The sequence below is a fragment of the Globicephala melas genome, chromosome 10, assembly GCF_963455315.2.
Source record: "Globicephala melas chromosome 10, mGloMel1.2, whole genome shotgun sequence".
In the NCBI taxonomy this organism is placed as follows: Eukaryota; Metazoa; Chordata; class Mammalia; order Artiodactyla; family Delphinidae; genus Globicephala; species Globicephala melas.
In genome coordinates this window covers 41,659,438-41,673,148 of record NC_083323.1, presented here as the reverse complement: position 1 = coordinate 41,673,148, position 13,711 = coordinate 41,659,438, and the positions used below count along the sequence as shown (strand labels likewise).

Below are 13,711 nucleotides of genomic sequence, written 5' to 3'. Positions count from 1 at the left end.
TGGGATACAATTAATAGTTTCTTCATCAGTGAAAAACAATCAACCTAGGAGATGTTTTTGTCTTGCAGGCTTTTAGGTGCACTCTGGGCTTTCCTATTCCAGTTGGTAAATATCCAGCATTTGAATTCAAGAGTCAATACAAACTGACCTTCAACCAATCAGCCATAACAATAACAGAGGGATCTGTGATTGTACTGAGTAACTCCTTTGTGGCTCTTTTCTTTTCTTCTCGGTAATTTTTCTTTTGTACCTATTTTACAGAAATAATAGAAAAATTAAAAATTCATTAGAAATAGGCAATTTCTCTCCAATTTTTTAGCTCCATAGTATGTAAAAAAATTTACACTCTAAAATAAAATTCTAAACCTCTTTTAGAATTCTAGCATCTTAGGACAGACCTTTTTTTTTTAAGAGCTGGTAGAAATTTTTAGAAAAGCAAGGTTAGAATCTAGTTTTTCTGATCACTAGTCCAATTCTCTGTATATTTTTAAAGAATTTTACGTTTTTAAAATTACACAGTACATGAATACAAACTCATGGTAAAAATTTCAAACAACACAAAGCTAAAAGCCGTTTTTATTATACCCTCTCCTTTTCCGATTCTCAGAATTGATCACTGTTAACCTTCAGGAAAACACTATCCTTTCAGGCCTCTTCTATGTACACAACCTACAGAAATATACTTTTGTGTTTGTTTTTGTTTTTTTAAACACATAAAAAAGGTTCTCCTATTCAATATTTTTTGGAGCATTTCAATTCTCTTTCCATTCCACGTCTACCTCATTCTTTTAACTGCTACATAGGATTCCTAGTATGAATAAAATAATAAGAGGTAACATTTACGGGACACATTCTGCGTACCAGTCACTGTTGTAAGCACTTTACATGTATTACCTCATTTAATACTCACAATAACCTTGGGAAGTAGGACTATCATTATCCTTATTTTACAGATGAGAAAACTGAGGCACAGAGAGTAAATTGCCCAGGATCACATAGTTAGTAATTCATGGAGGCAGAATTCAAATAGAGGCAGCCTGGCTCTAAAACACATGCTTTTAAGCACCATGCTATACTACTTCTATAATTTTTCTTAACATATTCTCTTACTGATGGAAATCTACTCTGTTGTCAGTTTTTCATATCACAAACAATGCTGTAGTTATTTAGGACTGGCAATTTTTCTCTCTTTTCTGACACTAATATATAACATACAAATAACTAAGAAACTACAACATTGAAACTAATTCATTCAAATTATCAAAGTTTTACCCTTCATAAGTCACTCCTGAGATAATTTGGGAAAGTAGCAGTGAAGCAATCTTATTATTTATTGCTTTGTTGTTGTTCACGAAGGGGAGAAGATAACCTATCAGTGACTTTTTATAAACTAAAACACAAAATTTTCCTAGTTGCATTTAATGGTGAAGAGACTACATACACACAAGAAATTTTAATAATTATACAGTCAAAAAGTTTTCACTTTGGTCTTTGTTAATATGCATATCTGAATTAACAGATTTCATATAGGACTGTAAATGCAGATACGTATAGGATCAGATATGGAAAAAAAGAGGGGCAAAACAGACTATATGGGAATCAAGAATCAATTGGAAAGCATGTGTTCCTTAAACTCCAGGATCTGTGGCCATTCTGGAAGGCAGGCCCAGTATAACCTATTTCTTAGGAGAAGCTGGAAATCTGGACTTGTAATTGTTGGCTCAAATTTTTAAAACACTGTGTAGGTCAAACAAAATATATATTACTGTGGGCCAAATTCAGCCCATGATCTAGCAGTTAGTAAACTCAAATTTCAAAGGGCAGCAGAGCTTCCCGTTATGTTCTATAACGCAGTGGCGTGCTTGACTCAAGTACAGCTGTGCAGAGATATCCAGTCCTCAGCACCGCACCCCAGGTGAGGGCCAGAGTAGCACTGGGACAGTCATCAAAGAGTCTTTTCAGTTGACTCCAGCATGCCATACAAACATTAATATTTTTTTTCTTCCTTTAGGATTACAAATACTTATTTCTTTATCTTATTTCATAACTGTGGAAACTAACCTTGAGAGATTCTTTTTTTGTAAGCTTGCTTGAAGCTGAACTATCCTTCTCCGAGCCATTATAAAGTTTAGATTCAGACTGAAATCACATGGAAATGAAGAAAAGAGAAATAATAATTAAAATCGCTACTTATTCTACACACACATATGGCACATAAAAACTAATGTTAAAACTATGTTTGTGACATTCTTCCCATTCATTGCTGTGATTTAGGCAAATGTCAATTTTCAAATACTGATTTTCCCTTTACAGTATTTGGGTTTGAAAACTAATCCACATTAAAGCCACAAAAATAAAAACTTATCAATAAATTAATTTACAATGTGAGGTTAAATAAGATCATTTATAAATCTCTGCCTTCTATTTTTCAGGGTATTCCTGAAAAACACAATTATTTACTTATTCTTAGGACAAATGTATCCAAAGCAGTGTAATTTTTTAAGTTGAAATATTCTAAAAAACAAAAAACTTCTAGCAAGTTGCTGTACACGTTGCCCTGTTGCTACTCCTTCTCCAAAGGGGATAAATACAAACATCTTCAGAAACAAGTAATGAAACACCCTAAGTTGTACAGTGTTTAAAAATCAATATTCCTAGCACCTACTTCTTCCTAACTATCCAGTGCCCCTAAATTATTACTAATGTCTTAAACTTGTCTCCAGACTTTGTTTATACTTGATATTTCAATTTGATCCTCATAAGAACCTTGAAAAATAGGCATAACAAGTGGTTTTATCTCCATTTTACAAATCATGAAAGGGAGGCTCAGGGACGTTGATTTTCTAAACAATCAATCAACAGCAGGGATCAGAACCCGGGTCTCCTAATCCAGCACTCTTTCAAGGAGACTACTTTCTTCCACCAGAGTAGAAGAATATAGAACTAAAAGCTGCTTCTATAAATCCTGGAACAATTAAATTAAACATATTCCTTCACTGTTCTGTGATTTTCATTTTTACCTATTGTTAGACATGGGAGAAGGTACTTAAAGTTTGTAGCATTACTCCCAGTGCCAGGAAAGTATATGGGGCTTGATCCAAATGGTAGCTTTCAAGTGTTTAATGGCCAGATCTACATAATATCACTAGATGTGATCAAGGATGAAAAACTTTGGGTACAAACTCCCTCACTCAATTTTAAGATCCATGAGGACAGGGACCACGTTTATTCATCAATTATAGCCAGTTATCACCTGGGGAAAAAGAAGGGCTCAATAAATACCTTTGGAATTAATAAAATGAAAATGAAACTAGCATTTGCAGCTCATCTCTCCTAAAAATGCCTCCACTACTTAGTACAAAATACGAATTATTATGTTGATGGTAATAACTGGCTGAACTGGAAAGGAACTGCAAACTACCCTCAATGTAGAAGGTGGGGATTAACCTAATTAAATTTTTGTTGAAGTTACTCCTTTGAGAACTGGCCTTGAAACATCATATTGCTTACTCCCATGATGACAGGATATATTGTGATACTAAAACCATTCCACAAAAGTTCTCAAGCCAAACAGGTCTCTGTCCTCTCCTTGCCACTGGAAACTCAAAGATGACATGGCTACTGTCAGAGGAATATAATGGTTTCTATTTCCCACAGCTTAATAGGAAAATGTGTATTATAATGTACTTTTTAGATACTATTAAGTGAAGAATACTAATAATATTAGCTTAAAAGTTAATGAAAATGAATGACTGTTTAACTCTTTACCAAGTACTATGTAAGTACTTTATATGTTCTGCTTCATTTAATCCTCAAAGCAACCTTATGAGATAGTTGTAGTTCCTCCTTTTGCTAATAAAGAAACTAAGACTAACAGATTAAATAACTTCCTAAAGTCACAGAGTCATAAGTAGACGATCTGGGATTTGTACTCTGGTGTGCCTAATTCTCAGTCTCATGCTCTTAGCCATCTCATCACATTTATTTCTCACCTTTTAAAACTGTTCATATAGAATCTTAGACTCAAATTTAAGACTTATCTTTACGAACAACAGGAAATCTATTTCCCTAGACATGACAAGATCTGGCTTGGAGATTCCTAAACGATTCTAGTATATAAGGGACCAGCAGGCCAGATGGCTGTCACATGAGCTTGGTAGATTACAGCACACATACTTCAAGGAATCCTTGCCATACTGTGTAGCTAGTTCTGAAAAAAGAAAAAAAGGATCCAGTGACCAAGTTCTATAGTCTTTTCAATGAAATACTACCAAAGTTTTCTGAATCAACAAGTTACCTTTTAAATACCACGAATCATAAACTGTTTTTTTGTTGGAAATATTTTACTAAACTAAGTTTCCTCCTTTTATAAACTTACTGACCACTATTTTAATGATGATACCTTATGGGCTGTGCAACTATGGGAAGTTATTCAATCTCTTCCAGTCTTAGTTGCTCATTTATAAAATAAGGATATTCCTACCAAGTCATAGGGTTGCTTTGAGGGGTAAATGAGGTAGTGTGCATGATGTGTTTAACACAGTACTTGGTATACTGTGTTTCAGGTTTGTGACTATCCTCTAGATTGCAAGTGTTGACAAAAATATGACCTTTAGATAAATGGAACACTAACATATGAGAACACTTTCGACTTGCTTTGAAAACTATAAAATACTGCAGATATAAGGAATAATAACAATAATGATAAGTTACTATGACTCTATCAGATATTTTGATATGGAAAGTTTTTTTTTTTTTAAATGTCCAAGGAAATATATTTTTTACAGCAAGAGGTAGATGATTTAGCAAACCTACAGCTAAGCAGACTGATGGCTGGAGAATCAAGTCAAGATCTCAGCTCAGAAACCCCTTATCCTTGTAATAGCATTCCTTTTATCCCACTAGAAATATTATTCATGCTGGCAATTCCTTTCATTGAGATGGACAGTTAAAAATTTATTTAAAAATGCTAAAAGGAAGATGGGATGATCTGATTAACTGATTTCTCCAATTCACTCATTTATAGGATGCCTGAGAAACAGGAACTGCCTTTATTTTTAAAATGGTGGGGGTTGGGGGGAAGAAGGATACCGTAAATTCAGTGACCAAAATGACAGTACTGATACTTTCTGCATCAAATTCATAAAAGTATAAGGTTAAAATTATTTAATGGTCTCAGTTATGCAGATCGATCATAGAAGGAATAACAAGATTTTGCTTCCCAAAGTTACTTAGGTAAGAACAAAATCTTCAGAATTACATGAGAATAAGGTTTGATGATAAATGTATAAATTTTAGGATTGTTCTGAAAAACAAAAGAGTGGAATATATGTTAAAATATATAAGGACAAACTAGTGACTATGTATCTCTTAAGCTAACAGAATAAACCAAGATTAAATCTAAGGTAAGATAGAATCAATAAGATTCAGCTCTTGGAAAATAACAGAATGAGTACAATTTTACTTATACCAAATAGTTACCATGTCAAGAAGCCTATTCATTCACTGTAGTTCTTTATTCAAAGTAAGAAAAACGAATTCTCAAACACCTATTAGTAATCAAGTACTTCATGAGGCACTTACAGCATCACAATCTGAGAGTTAGATCTTACCTCTTTTGTACAGATAAGAAAATTGAAGCCACTTTGAATTCTAGCTCTACCATTTTGACCCTTGAGAGTTATTTAACTTCTCTAAGCTTCGGTTTGTTCACTAATAAAATGGGGCCAATAATACCTGTCTTCTAGTATCCTTAAGAGAGTTAAAAAGACACTTAGCAAGCTCTTAGTACAAAGTAGCTATTAATGTCATTATAATTAGCATCTAAGAAGTCACAGGTATTATATGACAGTCAAGATTCAAACTCACTTTTTTGACCCTAAAGCAGTGAATGCTTGCTGTGCAGTAGAACTTTCTGAATAACAGAAATATTCTATATCTGAGTAGTCCAATATGGTAGCCACTAGCTATATGTGGCTAGTGAGCCATTGAGATGTGGCTAGTGTAAATGAGGAACCAAATTTCTAATTTTATTTAATTTTAATTAATTTTAATTTAAGGTTCATACACAACTAGGTGCTATTGTACTCAAGGTGCAGCCTGTGTTTCCTTTTATTTATTGATGCACAGTGCTTCATTAAGGTATGTAAACTTGCTTTTCAGGCTCCCTGCCCTCCCTACCCCTCCTGCCCCTTCCTCACCCTCCCATTCAGAGACTACACGTAGATGGCTGTGGTAGGTAGATCTGGAGTTTAGGGTTCTGAGTAGGAATACCACTATTCTATACATTCACCAATTCTGGTACTAACTGCTTGAAAATAGGTTTTGAAAATTCCATAAATTTCGTTGTATTTCTAACCATGGCAGAACCAAGATAAATCATCTCCTCATTATGCATCTCATATAAAACAATAAAGGTATTTCTCATGCATATGTTATATACATACAAAGTCCTACTAAATTTTCACCTTATGTATTTATATACATATAAGTACAGGATGGACCTTTATGTAATGAATACTTGAAAAGTTAAGTGTGAATAAAATCTGTGTAAAGCATATCACGGAATATGATAAAAAATATATCATGGAATCCTCTCAATCACTCACAAGAACAGGAACAAAATATGTAGGGTTTTACAAGCCAAGCCTACTGCTGAGAATAGCAGAGAATTTACTAGCTTAAGAAATAGATTTTCGGACTTCCCTGGTGGCACAGTGGTTAAGAATCTGCCTGCCAGTACAGGGGACACGGGTTCGAGCCCTGGTCTGGGAAGATCCCACATGTCGCAGAGCAACTAAGCCCGTGTGCCACAACTACTGAGCCTGCGCTCTAGAGCCTGCGAGCCACAACTACTGAGCCCACGAGCCACAACTACTGAAGCCCACGTGCCTAGATCCTGTGCTCTGCAACAAGAGAAGCCACCCCAAGGAGAAGCCCACGCACCGCAACGAAGAGCAGCCCCCGCTCACCGCAACTAGAGAAAGCCTGCGTGCAGCAACAAAGACCCAATGCAGCCATAAATAAATAAATATTTTTTTTTTAAAAAAAGATATAGATTTTCTTACAGTCATTGAAGTTTGATTCCACAAACATAAAAGCTTCTCCTGCTACTAAACCTGACCAGAAATAATAACAGTCAAAAGTCAAATCCATTGACGAATTATAGAAAATCTAGTGAATTACAAACCCATAGGAAAGTCAATGCAACATACAATACTTTTCAAATTTGAATAGTACTCTTAAAGAAAAAATTCTCAACAGACTTAAGAATATGTACAAGTATCTCATTTGAAAATTACTAATTTAGGGAACTATGTCTTATTCTAAGAAAGTGCCTTTCAATTGCACACTATTATAGCAAGAGATGTTTGGCCTTTAACTGGTAAAATGTACGTGTTTTGATTGTCATTTGAATGAGCCCAAAACACTTAGAAATTAAAAAACAAAACAAAACAAAAAAATCCAATGAACCCTGACTATCTCTATTCTCTACATGGAACCCTCAGACTTCAGTCTGAGATATACTGCTATAGCAGACATACCAGAACAATATCACTCAGGAGAGAACCCTGGTTACCAATAGGCTATATTTCCAAGTAACCAACAGAACCTAAATCAGCCCCAGGGGAACTTTCCTTTTTTCATATATACTACCTGGTTTAGATATACCAACATAAAAACATCCCACAAAAATCTGATAGGATTTCAGTGTTAGTTCACTCGTCTTAAATATTAGAAAAATGTTGTGATCATATATTTGAGGACAACAATATGCTTACCTTGCTCTTTGACATAGAAAGGGAAGATTCATCTTTGTTTTGAGAAATGTCTTCCTTTCCTCTTTCAAACCCTTTAAAAACATAGTCATTATTTCAGTATCACCACATTTGAACACATATAGGCATTAAAAAGCAAATGCACATAAGTTATTCAATTTCAAATATACACTATACAATATTTGATATACATTAGTGCAAGAAGCCTAGACTCAACATACAGTTTTAAACTATTATAGTTTAAAGACTACTAAGGGATCATGTCACTAATAGTAATTCTTTAGAATAAATCAAGACTTACAGAGGCACTGGTGTCTTTCCCTGAACCCATCAACATAAGCTAAATATCTCTTTTCTCTGCTCATTCACTTGGCATGAATTCAGGACTCATGGAATTTTTATTTCAGTTAGCTGTTTTCTAACAAAGAACCAACCCAACATACTTTTCACACCTCTTGCCAAACTGGAAAACAACTCCAGAATGGGTGATAAAAGAATACTAAGGAAATAAATCTGAATTGAAGGACAGACTTTAAAAAAAATCTAATAATGTGTTTATTGTGAGAATTAAATGAGCATGCATAGAAAGCAATTAGCATAGTAGTTGCAGACAGTATGTAGTCAATTAACATTGACCCTTAATATTATCATTGTCACTGACTATTGTTATATAAATTCTAAAAGGATAAATCTAAAACATGAGTGCATTGGGATATATGCACACATCTTTCCTACCATGTAACACATTAATATAGCACTATCAAAAGCAATTAACAAGTTAATGTTGTAAGGGTACAATTAGAGAAACGTTAATGCTGAGATTTGTGTGGCAGGCATAAGAGGGGCAGTACTCATTTTAATGAAGTTCTTTCTACTTTTGAGGACAAGTAATATTAACTCTTCCCTACAACTATTTGTTCTGAGTCCAATAAAAGCCTATATAAAAATATAATCATTCATAAAGCAGCATTTATAAAGTTATCAGTATCAGTGCCTGAAGCATTTAAAAATCATTTCTAGCATATCAATGAGACCATTTATTCTGTATTTGATTTATATTAGCTAAAACAAATCCATTCCATTTTCTTAATTCAGAGATTTTGCTGATTTTTTTTTTTTTTTTGTAATATGAAGAAGGAATCTTTTTCTTTTTTTTTTTTCCCATCTCTGGTAAGCAGAAAGATCAGGCAATCCTAAAACCAAGGAGGGAAAAAAAGAAACCTGTTTCATAAATCTAACATGGAATTTTAAAGGAAAACTTACCAGGATTTGAAACTTTAGCGTAAAGCAAACCAAACTTACATAATTCAGTTTAAAAATTCTAAAATATTTATTCAGAGTAATAAACATTTTGTAATAAGTAATTCTTAATTCTAATGAATTAACACAAATTATTTCAATGATCTTGTAAATAGATGTACAAGAGAACAAAGACTTTCTAAAAGTATATATTATGAATGGAAAAAAGATGATGTTTTTCTTTATTCTCCTAAGAACTGAATTTTACTTAAATTTCTCTAGTTTGGTTTTGGTTTCAGCTCAATCTAGGTCAATCCATTTATTAGACTAAGAAAAATGCCCACTTCACTGTGTATACATTCACATATTATTTTAAAAACAGAACAGTAAATTAAAACAAAGTGGAAGTTACAAATCTGAACAGACTTTTTTTGAACATGCAAATATGTCTTGCAGAAAGTTTCAAATGTTGGAAAAGGACACATACGAAAGCAAGATGAAACTAAACAAGAAAAACAAAAAAAAGGGCACTCATAAACATAGGTTGTATATTATGTCAGACCAATAAATGAATCCCATTTTAAAAGATTTTCTATACCTCAAACTAGCAAATCAAATCATTATTTTAAAAGCTGGCCCTGATGACTTCCAAGTTATTTAAAATTACAGCGGATAAAGCAAAAGGCTAAGTCTGGTCCAATACTTTGAGTTTCAGCTAAGTGCAAATAAGCAGATGAGTAGCTTAAAGTGCAATGACCACATAAAAGTGTTCAAAAGCCTTAAACAGAAAATATTGCCATACTGTACACTAAGTTTTCAAGGGTAATTCCAAGGTAGGCAAAGCAAAAAGCAACACATGAAGGACTCTTTCTTTAGACTGGATAAAGGTGGCTTCCTAGAAACATGAAAAATAATCATCTTAAAATGTCAGCGAAAGTATTATATTTGTTAGAAGCCAAAAAGGGCTCAGCCAAAATAATTCTTAGACTTTTGTTTTCCATGTATAGGGATTTTAAATTACTTAAAAATTACTCCTTTATTTCCTAAAAATGTGATATTATAGATAAAATCCTGAAGCCTACAATATATTATTGACCATTGTCAATAATGCAGAACAGTTTCAGATCATGACTTTTTACCAAGTTTGCTTATTAGCGATATTAGGTATTAAATTCTCTTCCTACTATCCTCCTCACCGCTACCATGAGATAGAAACCTACATCCCCACGCAAATGGCTAAGATCAAAAGGACTAAGACCATCCAAATCCAGGTTAGGTTAGAATACAGAGCAACCGGAACTTTATTCACTGCTGGCGGGACTACAAATAGCATAGTCACTTTGGAAAACTATTTGACAGTATCTCCTAAAGCTGAAAGTACGCATATTCTAAGACAGAGCACTTCTGATCCTAGCTATACCCAACAGAGATGAGTGTGTCCATGTTCGTTAAAAGACAGGTACAAAAATGTTCACAGCAGTTTTATTCATAATAGCAAAATCTGGAGCCAACACAAATGACTATTAATAGTAGAATAAATGAATACATTATATTCACACAATGAAATGATACACAGCAATGAAAAAGAACCAATTACCAATACACAAAACAACAAACAGAATAATGAGTAGAAAAAGCCACCTCTCCCCATCAAAAAAAAAAGCACATATCATATACCATATGATTCCATTTATAATAAAGATCAGGAACTAGCAAACCTAATCTATGGTGCTAGAGGCTGGAACAGTGGTTTATCTTTGTTGTAGGAGGAACTGACTGGGGTGGGCATGAGAGGGTCTTCTGGGTAACTGGGAAATGGTTAGACATATCGATACATAACTAAAAATTCAAAAAGTTGTACACTTAACTATGTGTAAGTTATGCCTCAATAAAAAAATTTTTTTAATTCAGATATCCTTCCCTATTCTTCTAGTTTATTAGACCTCTCCTGCTATGACATCCTTTCTTACTTAATCTATATCCCTTTAACATATCCTGCTCTGGGCTAATTCTGATTCATTCATCAACAATGATGATAATTATGGGGATAATTAACATAATAATATTTATGAAAACAACAATAAAGCAACCAATATCCACTTGTAGGAACACTTGTGATTTTTTGTTATTGTTGTTTTTGTTTTTGCGGTACACAGGCCTCTCACTGTTGTGGCCTCTCCTGTTGCGGAGCACCGGCTCCAGACGCCGCAAGCTCAGTGGCCATGGCTCACGGGCCCAGCCGCTCCGTGGCATGTGGGATCCTCCCGGACCGGGGCCGAACCCGTGTCCCCTGCATCGGCAGGCGGACTCTCAGCCACTGTGCCACCAGGGAAGCCCAACACTTGTGACTACGGCTTGTCTTTTAATTCTATGCACGGTCTCCTTGATGAATAGCTCTTGATTTACTACTTCCAATCTTTAAAACAATGTCCCCCGCTAAATATTAGGAATATTCTATATAATTGAAAAAATTGAGGCTCACAGGAATTAAGTAACTTGACAAATGTCAATAAGTGAAAGTATCAGAGCTAATTCAAACTTAGGTCTAACTTTTAAAATTCATGCTGTTTCTAGAATGCCAGGGTGTGTCTCAAGATCCAAGGCCAACGTCTTCTGGGAGCCTTGCTTAGATTGTGTAGGCATAGAGTTAGCTGTCTCCTCTGAGACACAGCACTTGGTACATTTGTACTACCATATTTACCACAGTGTACTTCAATTATTTGTTTTCATGTTCATGTCACATACTTGACTGTGAGTTCCTTAAAAGAAGGGTTTAATTCTTATTCATCCTTTCAAATACAAAGTTTGATAAACTGATCCAAAAATTAATAAAAATGGACTCTACTTTTACTTGTAGTGGCTTTTAAAAATAGGTGAAATATAGCACACCTTCAGAAAAATGCATAAAATGTAAAGGCATAATTTGATGTATACAGTGATTATTTGCATAACCGCCACCCAAATCAAGAAATACAGAATTGTCAACATCCCATAAGAACTACTCCCCACCTGCCCCATGCCATGCTTGATCACAATCTATCTATTCTTTCCCTCAAAGGTAACTACCTTGACTTTTGCAATTATTATTTACCAGCATGTCACAGCAGGTATTTCATTCATTGTCATTGCTGATTAGAATCCTACTGCATGACTATATCACTATTTATCCATCCATTGTTTGGGCTGTTTCTAGTTTGTCCCTCTTACAAACACTGGTGATACGAATATTCTTGGAAATGTATCCTAGTAGACATATATATCCATGAATATCTCTAGGGTTTAAACCTAGAAGCAGAACTCCTAGGTCAGAGTATATGTGGGTCTTCAACTTTTAAGAATACCATATTGTTTACCAATTTGCTTATTTTTCCACTAGCACTGTGTGTGAGTTCTCCTTTCTCCATATCCATGGTAACACATCAATATTGACAGATTTTTAATATCTTTGCCAATCTGTTGGGTGTGTGTATCAATGGTAAATCAATGAGATTTTAGTTTGTGTGTCCCTGATTACTAATGATATTGAGCACTATCTCATGTTAATTACCATTTTAATTTTCTCTTTGTGAAGAGCCCAGATCTTTTGCACATTAAAAAAAAAAAACAACTCATTGTCTATCTACATTAAAAAAACCTCATTGTCTACCTTTTCCTTAATTTATATAGGAATTCTTAATGTTTTCCAATTATTGGTTCTTTGCCAGTTATATTTATTACAAATATCTCCCCATTCTACGGCTTGTCTTTTAATTCTATGCACGGTCTCCTTGATGAATAGCTCTTGATTTTAAGGTTGTCAAATTTAGCAATTTCATTCTTTTAACGGTTAGTGCTTTTTGGTCTTAAGAAAGTCTCCCCTAAATCTGTGGTCATGAAGATATTTTCCAATAATGTAGTAGTAAACAGAGTTTACTTTCTCTTACTAATTCAATGGACTATGATTCCTGAATAAATTAGCACTCTGCCCCTAATTCTAATTTGTTAACAGAATACAAGTGTTATCAGCATTGATAAGGTATAAGCTTTTTATATACTTCAGTAAAATTTGGTTCATTAATGTTTAGATATAATACAGCAAGTTTTATGCTGCTTTAATCTTGTTAAAATGAGATTATATACACATATCTACAAATGCAGATTGAATAAGTATTTACAAAATATAGAATTGCTACATAAACTATACTGAATACAGCCAAGAATCAAGAAATTGTGTAAGAAAAAAATCTCCGAGAAGTCAAAACATACTAAACAAATCTATCTATGTACTAAAGCTTACACAGAGTGTCTATAAACATCTTTGTTCAAAGTTTATTTATTCCAATTTCTAGGTACATGGACAAAGGGTACCATTTCTATTTTATAACTCATCATAAAGAAAAAGGCCATACCAATATTATTCCTTAAGGTAGAAGTAACAAAAAAAAAAAGGGGGGGGGTAGATTTTCCTAAGGAAAACTAAAATGATAAAAGGGTTGTGGTCAAAGTGGTAATACAAAGTTATCTTTAAATATCACTAATGTAGAACCTCTCTTTCTCTAATGATGTCAGATAAATCAATAAAATGTCCCAGAAAAAATTATATTTTTTACTTTTAACTTAAAAGAAATACATAAAAAGCCACTGCTTTGAAGTACCTAATTCTACTTCTTAGCTGATAAAATAAAACATATTTTAAAAAGCTTTTTATCACGGCT

At 33.9% G+C, this 13,711-nt stretch overlaps 1 protein-coding gene across 4 annotated transcripts in view; it reads right to left on the bottom strand.

Annotated features, from left to right (window-relative positions):
• Positions 1 to 13,711, bottom strand: part of OSBPL8 (oxysterol binding protein like 8) — a 192,487-nt gene that overhangs the window by 53,848 nt on the left and 124,928 nt on the right. For all 4 annotated transcript variants that reach the window (XM_030866229.3, XM_060305957.2, XM_060305958.2 and 1 more), the window contains 3 exons: positions 7,782 to 7,852; positions 2,062 to 2,139; positions 149 to 250 (listed from right to left, as the gene is read on the bottom strand). In XM_030866229.3, the coding sequence (XP_030722089.1) occupies positions 149 to 250; positions 2,062 to 2,139; positions 7,782 to 7,852 (251 nt within the window). The remainder of the gene's footprint in view (positions 1 to 148; positions 251 to 2,061; positions 2,140 to 7,781; positions 7,853 to 13,711) is intronic.